Source organism: Giraffa tippelskirchi, chromosome 13 (assembly GCF_054371585.1).
Source record: "Giraffa tippelskirchi isolate mGirTip1 chromosome 13, T2T-mGirTip1v1.2.pri, whole genome shotgun sequence".
NCBI classification, from domain to species: Eukaryota; Metazoa; Chordata; class Mammalia; order Artiodactyla; family Giraffidae; genus Giraffa; species Giraffa tippelskirchi.
The window spans coordinates 9,202,923-9,216,822 of record NC_137287.1 but is presented as its reverse complement, the minus strand read 5'-3'; the positions used below and the strand labels follow the sequence as shown (position 1 = coordinate 9,216,822).

Genomic DNA, 13,900 nt, shown 5'->3' with positions numbered 1-13,900 from the left:
TTCTCTCCAGCCCTCTAGCATCTATTCTCAGCTCCCACGGTCAGAGTGGGTGAGTGTGCGTGCTCAGTTGTGCCCGACTTTTCACGACCCCATGGCCTGCAGCCCGACAGGTTCCTCTATCCATGGAATTCTCCAGGCAAGGGAGTGGGTTGCCATTCCCTCCTCCAGGGGATCTTCCTGACCCAGGGATCGAACCAGGGTCTCCTGCACTGCAGGCAGACCCTTTACCATCTGAGCCACCAGGGAAGCCCCCTGAACACTAGACCGCCAGGGAATTTCCCTATTTTTCTTATTGATTTGCTTACTATCTGTCTTCCTGCACTGGCACGTCAGCCCGCAAGGCAGAGACTTTGTGGTCTGTTGGGCTCACTGCTCTGTCCCCAGCACTTTTCATGGGACCTGGTACACAGCAGGTGTCAATAAATAGTTACTGAATAAATGAACAAATTTATCCACATGGGAGCTCCTGGGAAAGACAAAGTAACCAAATTGAATATAACTCAGAGCCTATTTCAAGTTTTCAGAAAGGGAGTCAGGCATATACTGAGTTTCTTCTAAGGGGGGCAGTCAATACCCAGAAAAATCCCAGGGAGGTGGGTTCCAGCCCATCTCTTTACTCTGTTACTGTTAGTTGCTCAGTCGTGTCCGACTCTTTGTGACCTCATGGACCGCAGCCTGCCAGGCTCCTCTGCCCATGGGATTTCCCAGGCAAGAACACTGGAGTGGGTTGCCATCCCCTTCTCCAGGGGATCTTCCCTACCTAGGGATTGAACCTGGGTCTCCTGCATTGCAGGCAGATTCTTTACTGTCTGAGCCACCAGGGGAGCCCCGCCCATCTCTTACCAGTCAGCATCTCCATTCCGTAACCAGAATCTTCCGAGGGCAGGTGTCCAGGCATCGAGTCTGTCATTTCCTCAGAGGCGGGGGAAGGGTCTGGAGGCAAAACTCCAAATGATGACAGCATCTTCTCTCTGTCCCACCCTGCCATGGTCCCCAGGGACTCCTAGCCTTGCACGCCCCTAGAGCAGGACCCTTCAAGAAGCCTTCCCTTGGACTCTTGGAAGGTAGCTATGCCAGGGGCCAGCGGGGGCCCGAGGGGCCTGGAGCCCTGTGTTTATCCCATACTGAGCCTCCAGAGGCCAAGGACATGCCCCCCACTTCACAGATGTGGAAACTGAGGCTCGGAGGGATCCAGGTGTGGAGTCAAACTCAGATCTTCTTATTCCAATGACCTTCTTTTCTATTTTCTTTTTTTAAAAATTTTTTTTCCATTCTATTTTATTTACTTTTTGGCTGTGCAGCATATGGGACCTTAGTTTCCTGACTTGGGATTGAACCTGTGTCCCCTGCACTGGCAGTGTGGAGTCGTAACCACTGGGCCACCAGGGAAGTCCCTCCGATGACCTTTGCTTCTCCCCACTCTGCCTTGCAAATCCCAGGGAATCCAGGCCAGAGAGGTGATGGCTGTGGGGACCTTAAGGAAGGCCAGAGCAGAGGCCTGACCCCCAGCCCAGAGGGCAGACATGGCTGCAGAAAGCACCCAGAACGCTGCACCCTTTCACGGTCAGACCAGACCAAGAAACAGCAGCCTGGAGACACCTTCTTGGCTGGGGCACGTGCTTGGGAGACAGAGTGGGTCAGCCCGGGAGGGGACGTGTTGGTTGCGGCGGTTCCAGGCCCCCTGTTTTGGGAGCTGCTCCATCTCTGAACGTTCACGTTGGGGCGGCAGGATCAGCCCTTACCTGGGACGGTGACCTGGATGATATCCGGATCCTCTGGTTCGATTTTGATGGGTCTCAGCCCACCCAGCTCCCCGGAGGTTCCTGCGAAACGAGGGGGAGACGAGGGATCCAGTCAGGTGGGGGCGTGAACTTGGCCCGGAGAGGCAGGTCCCTCCTGAACACTCCTCTGTCTGGGACGCCTTAGTAGCACCAGAGAAAGGCAAGTCAGCTCTGGTGTCTGATCAATAGACAGATGCAACGTATAGACCTGGCCACTGAGGCCGGAATCGCCAAGGATAAGGAGGCAGCGGGGATGCTAGAATCCTGCACAAAGCCACCACACCCCACGTGCCCCTCCCCAGCCCCCAGCCTGCTCTGCAGCTGGGAAGGGAGGACAGTGGTGAGCAGAGGAATTCCTTAGTCCTCCGGGAAAGACTGAAGGCAGGAGGACAAGGGGACGACAGAGGCTGGATGGCATCACCGACTCAATGCACATGAGTTTGAGTAAATTCCGGGAGTTGGTGATGGACAGGGAGGCCTGACGTGCTGCAGTCCACGGGGTCGCAAAGAGTCAGAGACGACTGAGCGACTGAACTGAACTGAACTGGGTTCATGGTCTGAGGCTGCCTCCTGCCCAAGGCAGCTGAGTGGGGCTGGTGGATGCCCTCCCGCCCCGGACACACGCAGTGGGTTCCAGCTCCTTACCTGGCCCGCAGTCTTCGGCGAGACCGCTCCTGTCTGACCTGTGGGAAGGAAGTCGAGAAACGACATGGCATCAGCCCCCATTTTCCCCCTTCAAGCAGTCAGGGCGCCTCGGCGGGTGTCAATTCAGAACACACCCCTGACCGCGCCGGCTACCACCCCAGCAAGACTCCCAGGTCCCCGTCGCCCAGGACAACAGTCTCCTGGCTGCCCCCGCCAAGGCCCTGCTCCCTCTCCTGGGGTGACCTTCCAGGTGCTCACCCTGCCCACCAGCTGGGAGCTCCTGAGGCCTGGGTTTGGCCAGTCTAGGAGCTGCACAGCTTAGCACAGGGCGGGGTGTGATCAGGGCTTGCTGGGGGGATTGAGAGCTGTAGGGATCACCTGCCTGGAGCGGGTTTGGGACTCTGGGGAAGGGGGAAGTGAAGCTGGGGAGGGCCCTGGGTTGGATGATTCGGTTCATTCACAGAGCACCATCAGGGTAGAACCGGACTGGACGTGGGGACTCTGGGACAGACAGCCCATCCCTGGCACCCAGGAGCTCAGGGCCTCCGTGGAGACACTGGTGAAGGGTCACCAGGCCATGAGTGGAGTGCGGGGCCTTGTGGCCACGCAGGGCAGACGCCGGTCTAGTTTGGGTGCCAGGGAAGGTTGCTGAGATTAGATCCTGAGGGGTGACGAGAGTCTTCTGGGTGGAAGAAAACCAGCGGAGTCTCTGTGCTCCTTCTGGGTCCCTTTAGATTCTCACCGCGGCCCGCAGTGGGGCGGGGCACGCGGTGTCTGTGTGGGACGGCCCCGTGCGGGGTGTCCAGGTGGAGGGAGCTGGCCTCAGTCCCTGTTCCTCCCTGCAGAGCTGGGGTGGGGACGGCGGATGGCCTTACCGGGAGGTCCCAGCCAGATCCAGGACGGCAGCACGGGCCACCTCCGCAGAGGCATCCTCTGGCGGGCTGGCCGGCTCCAGCTTCGTGGGGTCTTTGGTAAACTTGTTCCCTGGTGGGGAGAGCCAGGGAGGGGCAGGGCGGTCAGGGCGGAGGCTCTCCAGCCTTCTAGGCCTGGGGGACGCCTGGGGGCAGTTGCTGGGGGGCACCCCTCACGTGTGGCCTGGCCGCCGTCCCTCCCTGTGGTCTCCATATCCAGCTGAGCTGGGAAGGGGTCCCGGGAGAGAGGCCCCTCCTGGGATGAGGAGTAAGGATGCTGAAGATCTCAGAGGACAGGGCAGGAAGAAGCCAGAAGCAACTACCCTGACCACACATGTGCTACTGGGGTTCAGGGAGCCCTTAGGAAAGGGGCCAAGTCCCCCAAGGCTGTACTACAGGACCACCCTCTCCATTTAGTTATCCCAGGAACCCAGAGCACCAACCCAGAGGACGGAGCTCTTACCATTTCACAGATGTGGAAACTGAGACCCATATGACCCTGCCCAAGGTCACAAAGCTGGGGGAGGTAGGGACCCAGATATACTGCACCCCAAGATTCAAGCTCCCTTTGCTGTACCCAGCAGAGCCCACCTCTTCTTCCCGAGAGGCGTCCCTACCCACTGCTCAAGGCCTGGGCACTTGGGTTTGCATCCAGACCCCAGAACTCACTAGCTGGACTTCAGGGAAAAGAACAGAATCCACTTGAGGGACTACTGAAAACTAAAATAAAGTTAAAAATGCTAACAGCTGAGGATAGTACCTCTCACATGTTAGCACTTGGCAACGTCTGGGGCTGGGTGTCCTGATAGTCTGTCTGCACCTGGGAGCTGGGGGCCCCCCATGTCTGCCCCAGAATGCAGAAGCCACCCCCAGGCTCCCTTCCCACCCCAGGGTCTGGTGTGACAGCAGCTCAGGCACTCAGGGGCATCAGCTTGGCGGCTTTAGAACGAACTGGACGGTCCCCACACATACCTGTGAAAATTCGCTCGTCGAACATCCTGGGGAGAGAGGAGAGAAAGGCATGAGAGGGGAGCCGGGCTCAGGTCCCCTCCGTGATGGTCACTCTAGTCCCACATGCACGGCTATGGCTGCAGACCTGGGCACTGGGCTGGCCACATATGGGGGCAGGAGAGGGCACGGTCCAGAAGAGTGGACCAGACCAGATACCCCCCAAAAGCCAGACACCCCAAACCATTTCTCCACAGTCAGGGAAGGCATCCATCGGCCAGGCCCTGGGGAGTCCCAGAGGGTCCAACCTATTCATCACGACACCCAGGGACGTTGAGGGGGGGCTTCCTCCAGCCCCCAGTTCTCCTTGGCCATAGTTGGTGGATAACTCACACCTCTTTCCCACCAGGGCTCTGCAGCCTTTACCCACCAATACCTGGGTCTCAGCGACAGGAGACCCCGATCCCCCAGCACAGGCCAGGCTTGTCCCAGATTGCAGCCTTGCAGGGTGACGCATGGGACCTCTCAGGGGTGTCTCAGAAGCCTAGGGGACCCAAGCAGGGAGGGGATTGGAAAAGACTTCATGGAGTTGAGGATGAGGCGCTCAGGTGAGAGGCCTGAGAGGTGGTCCAGGTAGAGACATGGGGGAGGGCTGGCAGTTCCACGTGGCCAGCGGGAGGTGTCCCGTGGGAGGTGACCAGCCTGCAGCGCTGTGCCCAGGCAGGTGGTCTCTACCCCAGGGGCAACAGGGAGCCTCCAGGAGGGCATGGCACCCTTGGATCACTCCATCAGCACACAGAGAACGGACTGGAGCGGGGACGGCTGATGGCCCAGGGGCCACTCGGGGACTCCTGAGTCATTCTGATAAGACACCTGGAATTCTTATTCCAGGAAAAGGATGGAGTAAAGGTTGGCAAGGCTAACTGCCTGCCTCCAGGACTGCTGTTCTCTCTGCTTTGCTCCAGCACGCTGAGGAGCTTCCCACAGCTGGTCGGGGGGCAGGGGGGTGGCTGCAGTATAGCCTGTGTGCCAAGGAGCGGCTGGACAAGGGACCAGGGCTTTGGGCACTAAACTCAGGCTGCAGAGGTGACATGGGACAAATGAAGGGATGTGTGTGTATGTTAGTCGCTCAGTCGTGTCCGACTCTTTGCAGCCGCATGGACTGTATAGCCCGCCAGGCTCCTCTGTCCGTGGGACTCTCTAGGCAAGAATACTAGAGTGGGTTGCCATTCCCTTCTACAGAGGAATCTTCCCAACCCAGGGGTTGAACCCAGGTCTCCCGCATTGCAGGTGTATTCTTTACCTTCTCAGCCACCAGGAAAGCCCAAAATTGAAGGGATGTCTGAGTCGAAATACAACGGGACCCGACAGTGCCCAAGGCAGACCCAGAGGGAAATTCAAAGAAAGGCAAAAAGGTTGGTGAGACAAGGCAGAGGCTGGGTGGCCGGGGCGGTGAGCCTCCAAGCAAGACGCCTTCTCTTATTCTGAGAGGCCTCCGGTTCCTCTGATGCCCCTGGAGGCTCATACTTGTCGGGGTCCCGAGGCTGAGAAGCAGCCACAGGGAGTAATTCTGGGGACACCTGCCTTCTTCTCTGAACCACTTCCTCAGCCCCTCCCAGTGATGGGAGGCCACCAGCATTAATGGCGGTTTTATGATCTGTGGTCACATTTACTTATCAGGGAGCACAGGGAAGGGGCTCGAGACCTTGGCCTGCAGCTCCTGGTAGAACTGGAAGCAGCGGGCAGATGACAGGGAGAAGGTCTGACGTGGGAAGCCCCTAAGCTCCCTCCTCACATCCATTTAGTCTCCAATCAGTGTTATGAGGCTTGAACAATCATTGGCCCCATTTTACAGATAAGGCAAGTGAGGCATGGAGCAGTTCAGTAACTTGCCCAAGGACACACAGCTGGGAAATGATAGGGCCATTCAAACTTAGGTTGTCAGCACGGATATGTTTAAGTACTCTTCTATACGGAGGGAGATGAGGTCAAGGGGAAGGCCTTGTGTTTATTGAGCATCTAGACAGGCCAGGTATGTTAGGTCCACCTCTTCATTTTAGGTTGAGAAAAACCTGAAAGGTGGGGCATCATTTTTTAAAAAAAATATTTGTTTGGCTGTGCTGGGACTTAGTTGCGGCATGTGGGATCTTTAATTGTGAATGCAAATTCTTTCTTGTGGCATATGGGATCTAGGTCCCTGACCAGGGATCGAACCCGGGCCCCCTGCGTTGGGAGCACAGAGTCTTAGCCACTGGACTATGTCAATGGGGGGTTTGGGCACCATTATCTGTTTTTACAAATGAAGACACCGAGGCTTAGAAGAGAAGTGCTATTCAAGCTTATCACACAGCATGTGATTTCAAGCCCAGTCTGCCTGATTCCAAGCCTCTTCCTCCAGGAAGTCCCACAGGCTTGCTGCTCAGATGCCATCACATCTGCACCTGAAAACATGTTGTTTTGATTCTCCTAGGATTCATCACAGGAGTGACCATCACTCCTGGGGGCAGGTGAGGACTGTGCCTGTTGTTTCACGAGGTCCTCAGTAGAGCTCAGTGAAGGGCTCGGCCTGCAGCAGCGCCTGCAAATACTAGTGAAGGATTAAACGAACTACAGTTTGGATAGAGGGAGATGAAGGTCAGTCACAGTGAGGATGCAAATACCACTGTCAGGCACGTAAAGAAAGGATCACTGGGGTGTCCTTGCTTCTTTCTGCTCCCTCTCCCTCGCTACCAGGAATCAACTGAAGGCAAAGGACCCAGGCAGCAGCAAGAGAGATTTAAGCTAGACAACAGTAGGCACTTCCCGAAAGAAGGGCGCTTGATTTCAATTCACCTCCAGAGTGATTTATCAAGTGGGATCCCCGCACTGGGGAGAGGGGTTCAAAGGGCACAAGAGGCGGCTCAGAGGTGGTCCCACTGCCACCCGTGTGATGGTGGGCTGGTGCGGGCGCTGATGGTGGGGAAGAAGCCATCTGCTGCTGGAGGGGTAAATTCTTTCTGATTGAAGACAGGGGATGGCTTCCAGGCAGGAAAGGGAGCCTTGAAAGACAAGACAGGTGGGAAGGAGGGTGGGGAGCAGCTCTAGGCAGAGGGAAGGGTTTCAGCAAAGGATGGAGACAGGTGAGGCGGCAGGAGCTCAGAGAACCAAGAGGGAAGGTGGAGAGAAACCAAGGTGTGTATGGAGGTGGCTGATGGATGACAGCGTGGTACCCTGGGAGCGGTTACACGGTGAAGGGTTCTGGGGGGGGGGTCCCCCACATTAGAGCTGACTTTCGGAGTCACCACCCTCAGTGGCAGTGAGATGCCTGCCGAGCTCTGGGCCATGCTCAGCCTCCTCTGCTGGCGACCCCTCTTCTTCATGACCCCAGCCTCTAACATGGGGATCCCAGGGTCCAATGTGGGCTCTCTTCTCTTCTCACCTCTGTTTCTCTCCTCTGCCCTGTGATCCCTTCCTGGACCACACTGCCAACTCTCAAGATTTCTTATAGTTTCTTTTTTGGCCATGCTGCGTGGCACAAGGGATCTTAGTTCCCCAACCAGGGATTGAACCCAAGCCCCCTGCACCGGGAGAGTGGAGTCTTAACCATTGGACCACCAGGGAAGTCAGCAACTCTCAGATTTCTATCTCCAGCTCAGACCTGAGCTTCCGACCTCTCAGTGGGGCCTCTGAAAATTTCATCTCCTGAGCATCTCCAAGATGAACTCAAGCAGCCATGTGGGGGTGATCCTTCTCTCCTGCCCCCAACCCCATTTCCACGATCCACCCACCTGGACACCCCATCGGCATCACTGCTCAGATTTGATCCCCAATTCAGCCACTTCTCTCCCTCCGCCCATCATGCCGACCAGGCCTGCGGCTGCTGTCACCTCCTCACACCAGTCTCCCGCTCTGCTCCCTAAAGTCCATTCTAGGAGCCAGGCTGGCATCCAGCAACCCTACAGAGGTCCTTCCCAAGGCTCCAGAACAATTCCACGCTCTCAAAGACAATCCCCACCCTCTGGCACCCCGGGCGTCTGGGGTGCGCACTGAGGTCAATTCTTTCACCCAGACACTGCCCAGCTGGGTGCGGGTAGCCCTTCTCAGCCTCCAGGTCTGGCTTAACCGATGGGACCTTCGGAGGCCCCCTGACCACCTTCAAAAGGTATTCACCGCCCCCCCCACACCATTTTTCCTTTCTCCCATGACCCTGTTTATTTCCTAAGCTCTAAGAAATCAGATGGCGCGAGTCCAAATTTGGACAAGCACTTCATCCATCCATCCATCCATCCATCCATCCATCCATCCATCTGTTCCACAGATAGGTATTGGCATCTCGTACATACCAGGGACTGCTGTGGGTGCTGGGGATTCGGCAACGAGCCACAGCCCCAGCTTACAGTCTAGCACATCAAACATGCAAGCAGGCACGTGAGTCCACGCATACGGTGGGAGCACACCCCCAGAGAGCTCCCAGAACAGATGCCTGGGAGGGGGCCAATGCAATCAGTGCCGCTGGAGGTAGGGGGCTGGACAGAATGGCCTCTGGCCCCCTCCCCCTCATCTCTAACTATTTAGGAAGAAGCATTCCAGGAAGTCTGGCCTTGCCTGGAGACGCTGGCTCGGCAGTGAGTTGAGCCGGATGTGAGGGCAAGGCCCCCTGTGGGAGCTGGGAGACAAGGCGGGGTGGGTGGTAGGTCTAGGTCTAGGAGGGAGGGGCAGGGCCACCCAATGGGAGGTGCAGAAGCCAAGAGGCTGGCCCAGTCCCACCTGAGCTCAAGTGGGCCCCCATTTGAAGGCAGTTAAGGGCAAAGGCTTCAGGTCTTCTTTATTCTCATTGTTTAGATACACAGTCATGTCGGACTCTTCTGTAACCCCACAGACTGTAGCCTGCCAGGCTCCTCTGTCCATGGGATTTCCCAGGCAAGAATACTGGAGTGGGTTGCCATTTCTCCTCCAGGGGATCTCCCTGACCCAGGGATGAAACCCACGTCTCCTGCATTGGCAGTTGGATTCTTCACCACTGCAGCAACATGAAACCCTCGGGTCTTCTTTAGGGGCAGGAAAACACGTCTAAAAACTTGGCAAGTGCCCACTTGGGCCAGGCACCGTGCCTCCATTTTTCCATTTCATTCTCAGAAGAGGCCAGAAGGAGGAGGCCACACAACTGTCAGAGAATCCCTTCGTTCACCCCAACCCCTTGTCACCACCCCAGGGCCCCACTTCATGCCTGTTGTTGCCCCCTGCCCAGCCCTGCCACTCTGGTACCCCGAGTCCAGGCTCCCCTGCACCCCGCCCCCTACCTCTTAATGACAAAGTGGATGCTGTGTCGCTCCTCCAGGATCCGCTTCAGCTTGGGGACTCCATAGGTGCAGGGTCGCTTGAAGGGGATCTTGTCTGGGATGCCCACGATCTCCACGGCCTCCGGGTCACAGGCGATCTTCCTGTAGGGGACGGGGACCATGTGGTCCAGGCCCAGGGCTTCCGCTGGAAGGGCAACGGCAAGGCTGAACGCAGGATGGAGGCTGTGGGACATGCGGGGCCCCAGGGCCTGGTCATCACCACCTCCCACCTCCCAGTACCAACCACTCTGGCCACACAGCAGCCAGAGGGGATCCTCCTGAAATATGTCACTCGGCTTTTTTAGAAAAGCCCATAGTCTCCCATCTTACTCAGCAACAGTCAAAGTCCCACAAAGCCCTATGTGACCAGAACCTCGGACCTTATCTCCCACCTTTCACCACTCTCTGCTTGCTCACCCTAGTCTCTCCAGCTTTCTTTTTTTTTTTGGCCATGTGAGATCTTAGTTCCCCGATCAGGAATTGGAGGGTGGAGTCGTAATCCCTGGACCACCAGGGAAGTCCCTCTCCAGCCTCCCTGTTGCTTCCCTAATGCGCCAGGCACACATTCACCCCAGGGCCTTTGCACCTGCTCTTCTGTCTACTCAGACACTCCTCTTCCAGATCACAATAGCCTTTCTTCCCTCCCTCTCTCCATTCAAGCATCTGCTCAACTGTCACCTTACCAGCCTAAAGCAGCACCCTCCATCCCTCCCTAGCCCACCCTGCTTTGGTTTTCATCCCACGTTTATCATAACGTGATGTTACAAACATATTTATCTGTGTGTTGGTTCACTGTCTGGCACTGAACTAGGGAAGGACACACAGTAGCTGCTCCCTGTGTGTCTGGGAGTGAATGAGAGGCTTCAGGAAGCTTCCAGGCTCATGGTGGGCTCTTGGCAAGATGCTTCCGGTCATACAGGCATGCCCTTTCCTCCAGGGAGGGGCCCAGTACTCCGCTCACTCGTCAGTGACGTAGACGAGACGCCGCTGGAAGCTGACAGCTTCGCCAACAGCAGCGTAGATGGAATCTGAGCTTGGGAAGTGGTTCCTTGTTTTTTTCTTCCAGACCATTTGGTGTGGTCCTGCCATTTCAGTCGCTCATACACCCCAGCTTCTCGTTTCTGCTCTTTTTTAGTATTTTAAAAAATTAATTAATTGATTTGATTGCATTGGGTCTTAGTTGTGGCACGCAGGATGCTTCCTTGTGATGCGTGGGCTCAGTAGTTGAGACGTGCGGGCTTAGCTGCTCCATGGCATGTGGGATTTTAGCTCCCCAACCAAGGATCAAACCCACGTTCTCTGCATTGCAAGGTGGATTCTTAACTATTGGGCCATCAGGGAAGTCCCTAAGCTCCTCCTTTTCATTTATTCTCTCACCCACTAGTTTTGAATGCCTAGTATGTGCTTGATGGTGCTATCATGGGGCCCCAAAGCCTGGGAGACAAAGCTGGCCCAGGTGTCTGCTTCGCTCTTGCCTCACCCAAGAATGTCTCCAACCTGTCCCAAGGCTCCGCCACCTCCCCTCTGCCCCTCAGGCCGCTCTTCATCCCTGGCTCCTTGGGTCACACCAGGCTTCATCTGCATCCAGACAAGTGCCAGCCCAGATCTGGACTGCCTTCCCTGCCGTTAGCTACTCCAGGACCTGGGCAGGGCAGAGTCCCTGTCTGGGATGATCCCTGGGGCGCCGCCAAGACTGTTTCTCTGTTGACGCAGCCCAGGTCTGCGTTGGTGGCTTTGGCAGCCAGATCCCACTATGAAGATCACACTTGGCTCGTTGTCTAATTAAACCCTCGAAATCTCAGCAACTGTCAAACCATTTCTTCCCTGCCTCCCCACCGGTTCCCGAGCATCACTAGCCATCCCCCAGCCTCGGTATTTGAGTGATGGGTTCTTGGGTTTTTCAAGTCTATGTAAATCCAACTCTACTCGAGTTCATCTGACTTGCTGGGCCTGTCTTGCCAGCAGCCCGGACAGAGATCTGGTTCGCAGAAGCCCCAGCTGCTGACTGCTTGGAAGGGGAGGATGCAGCCCCCATGTACAATCCTTGGACCCTTGTGTCATTTCAACCTCTCCTCAGTGGTAGGGACGGTGAGGCTTCCTGAAGGCTGGGGTCCCCGCATTCCTTTTCTGTTTTTTTCTCTTTGCACCCCCAGCCTCATCACTGGCCCACTTCGCCCAGAGTTGGGAGTTGAAACGGCGGGGGTGGGAACCAGGAGGAAGATCTGCAAGTCCTGGGTCTGCAGGATGATCCAGGCATCCAGACAATGTCCCCACCTACTCAGAGGGTCTCCCAATACTTATGGGGGGCAGCTTCTCCCCTGGGGAGCCGAAGGGATAGCTCAGAGGGAGCCCTGGCCTGAGGAAGGGCGAGGTCTCAACCACTTCAACCCCAACACTCCTCCTTGGATTTGGCCACTGTGGTGGGCCTAGGTGCTGGCCTCTGGGACAGGCGCAACATTCTGGAAACAGCCAGCAAACACAACAGGCTAAAGACTGGCAGCTGCCGTGCCTGCGTGGTGAGGGCAGAACCCACCCACTGCAGATGGAGCCAGCCCTCCCCAGCTACCCTCTCCCTGCTCCCCTATCCGGCTCCCACCTGCCTGGGGAGGAAAGAGAGAAACTCAGGTGCTGACAGCCCTCTGCAGTACCAGGCCTCGCTCAGCCCCACCCCAACCCGGATGGCCCAGCCCACTAAGCCCACGTGACTCAAGCCTCCCCAGCCCCAGGGTGGATCAAGGAACACCTCCTCCAGGAAGCCACCCCTGACTCCCCAAGCCTGGCTCTGAGTCGTCTTCCCTTTCTAAAGCCCCCCACCCATGCACGCTACTATACACCAGCACATACTACCGTATACCACCGCGTACCACCACAGACACATCTTTAGGCACCTGCTGAAGCACCTTGAGATCACAGCTGGTCTGAGTGCCTGGCACAAGGTCGGGAGCTCTAAACGCATGACTGAGAAGTGAGCCAACAGGTCAATGAGTGAGAACAAAAATGAAGGGAAGAAAGGGGGCTTCCCTGATGGTTCAATGGTGAAGAATCCACCCGCTAATGCAGGAGACATGGGTTCAATCCCTGATCTGGGAAGATCCCACATGCCTCCGGGCAACTAAGCCTGTGCACCACAGCTACTGAGTCTGTGCCATAGAGCCTGTGCTCCGCAACAAGAGAAGCCACCGCGATGAGAAGCCCACACACCACATCTAGAGAGCAGCCCCCGAGCCTCGCAGCAACAAAGACCCAGCACAGACAAAATAAATAAATAAAATTAATTTTTTTAAAAAAAGAGAAGAAGCAAGTGCGACGTGTGATATAGTAAATACACATGTGATCTTCAACTCTGCTGTGTGTGTGTATGTATGTGTGTGTGTGTGTGTGTGTGTGTGTGTGTGTGTGTGTGTACTTAGTTGCTTCAGTCGTGTCCGACTCTTTGAGACCACGTGGACTATAGCCCACCAGGCTCCTCTGTCCAGGTGATAATACTGGCGTGGGTTCCCATTTCTCCTCCAGGGGATCTCCCCGACCCAGGGATCAAACCCACACCTCCTGCGCCTCCTGCATTGGCAGATAGATGCCTCACCACTGAGTCACCTGGGAATCCTTCTGGCAAATTGCCAAATCCCTGGAGGGGGTTGTGGGAACTACAGATGGGTAGGCAAGTTGGACAGAAGTGTGGGTACCCTGGGGACCCATTACTTGCAAATGTTGTCTGAAGTAGGGGTGCAGTAGGGGGACTGAGCCCTTAACCTTGGTGGGGCGTGTCTGTAACTATGGGGAGTTAGGGTCAGAACTGCATCAAGATGTAGGGCCCCCAGCTGGTGTCCACAGAGAACTGCAGGGTTGCATGGCGTGGAAAACACAGATTTCTGCTGTTAGAAGTGTTGTGAGCAGAGAAAGAGGGTTTTTGTTTTTTTTTTAAGCCAAGCAGCGGGGGAGAGGGGCTGGCCAGGTGGCAGGGCGGTCATGAATCCACCTGCCAAGCAGGAGACTCGGGTTCAATCCCTGGGTCGGGAAGATGGCGACCTTCCTGGAGAACGAAATGGCAACCCACTCCAGTATTCTTGCCTGGAGGATTCCATGGACGGAGGAGCCTGGAGGGCTACAGTCCATGGGGTCACAAAAGAGTCAGACACAACTTAGTGACTGAACAACAACAAGGAGGGGAGGGAGGGCAGTGAAGCCGTCTTGATTTGGGGCCAGTCTGGTCATGGTGAGAAGCCCAAGGTTAGGGAGGCCTGGGCAACTCCAGGGCATCTGGCAAGTGGCCGTGGACTCCCAGGGCAGTGCTCTCGCC

At 56.3% G+C, this 13,900-nt stretch overlaps 1 protein-coding gene across 3 annotated transcripts in view; it reads right to left on the bottom strand.

Annotated features, from left to right (window-relative positions):
• GTF2IRD1 (GTF2I repeat domain containing 1) overlaps nucleotides 1–13,900 on the bottom strand; it is a 112,294-nt gene that overhangs the window by 47,144 nt on the left and 51,250 nt on the right. For all 3 annotated transcript variants that reach the window (XM_081557985.1, XM_081557984.1, XM_081557983.1), the window contains exons 9-14: nucleotides 9,565–9,748; nucleotides 4,310–4,335; nucleotides 3,302–3,410; nucleotides 2,427–2,464; nucleotides 1,743–1,823; nucleotides 844–933 (exon numbers count right to left, since the gene is read on the bottom strand). In XM_081557985.1, the coding sequence (XP_081414111.1) occupies nucleotides 844–933; nucleotides 1,743–1,823; nucleotides 2,427–2,464; nucleotides 3,302–3,410; nucleotides 4,310–4,335; nucleotides 9,565–9,748 (528 nt within the window). The remainder of the gene's footprint in view (nucleotides 1–843; nucleotides 934–1,742; nucleotides 1,824–2,426; nucleotides 2,465–3,301; nucleotides 3,411–4,309; nucleotides 4,336–9,564; nucleotides 9,749–13,900) is intronic.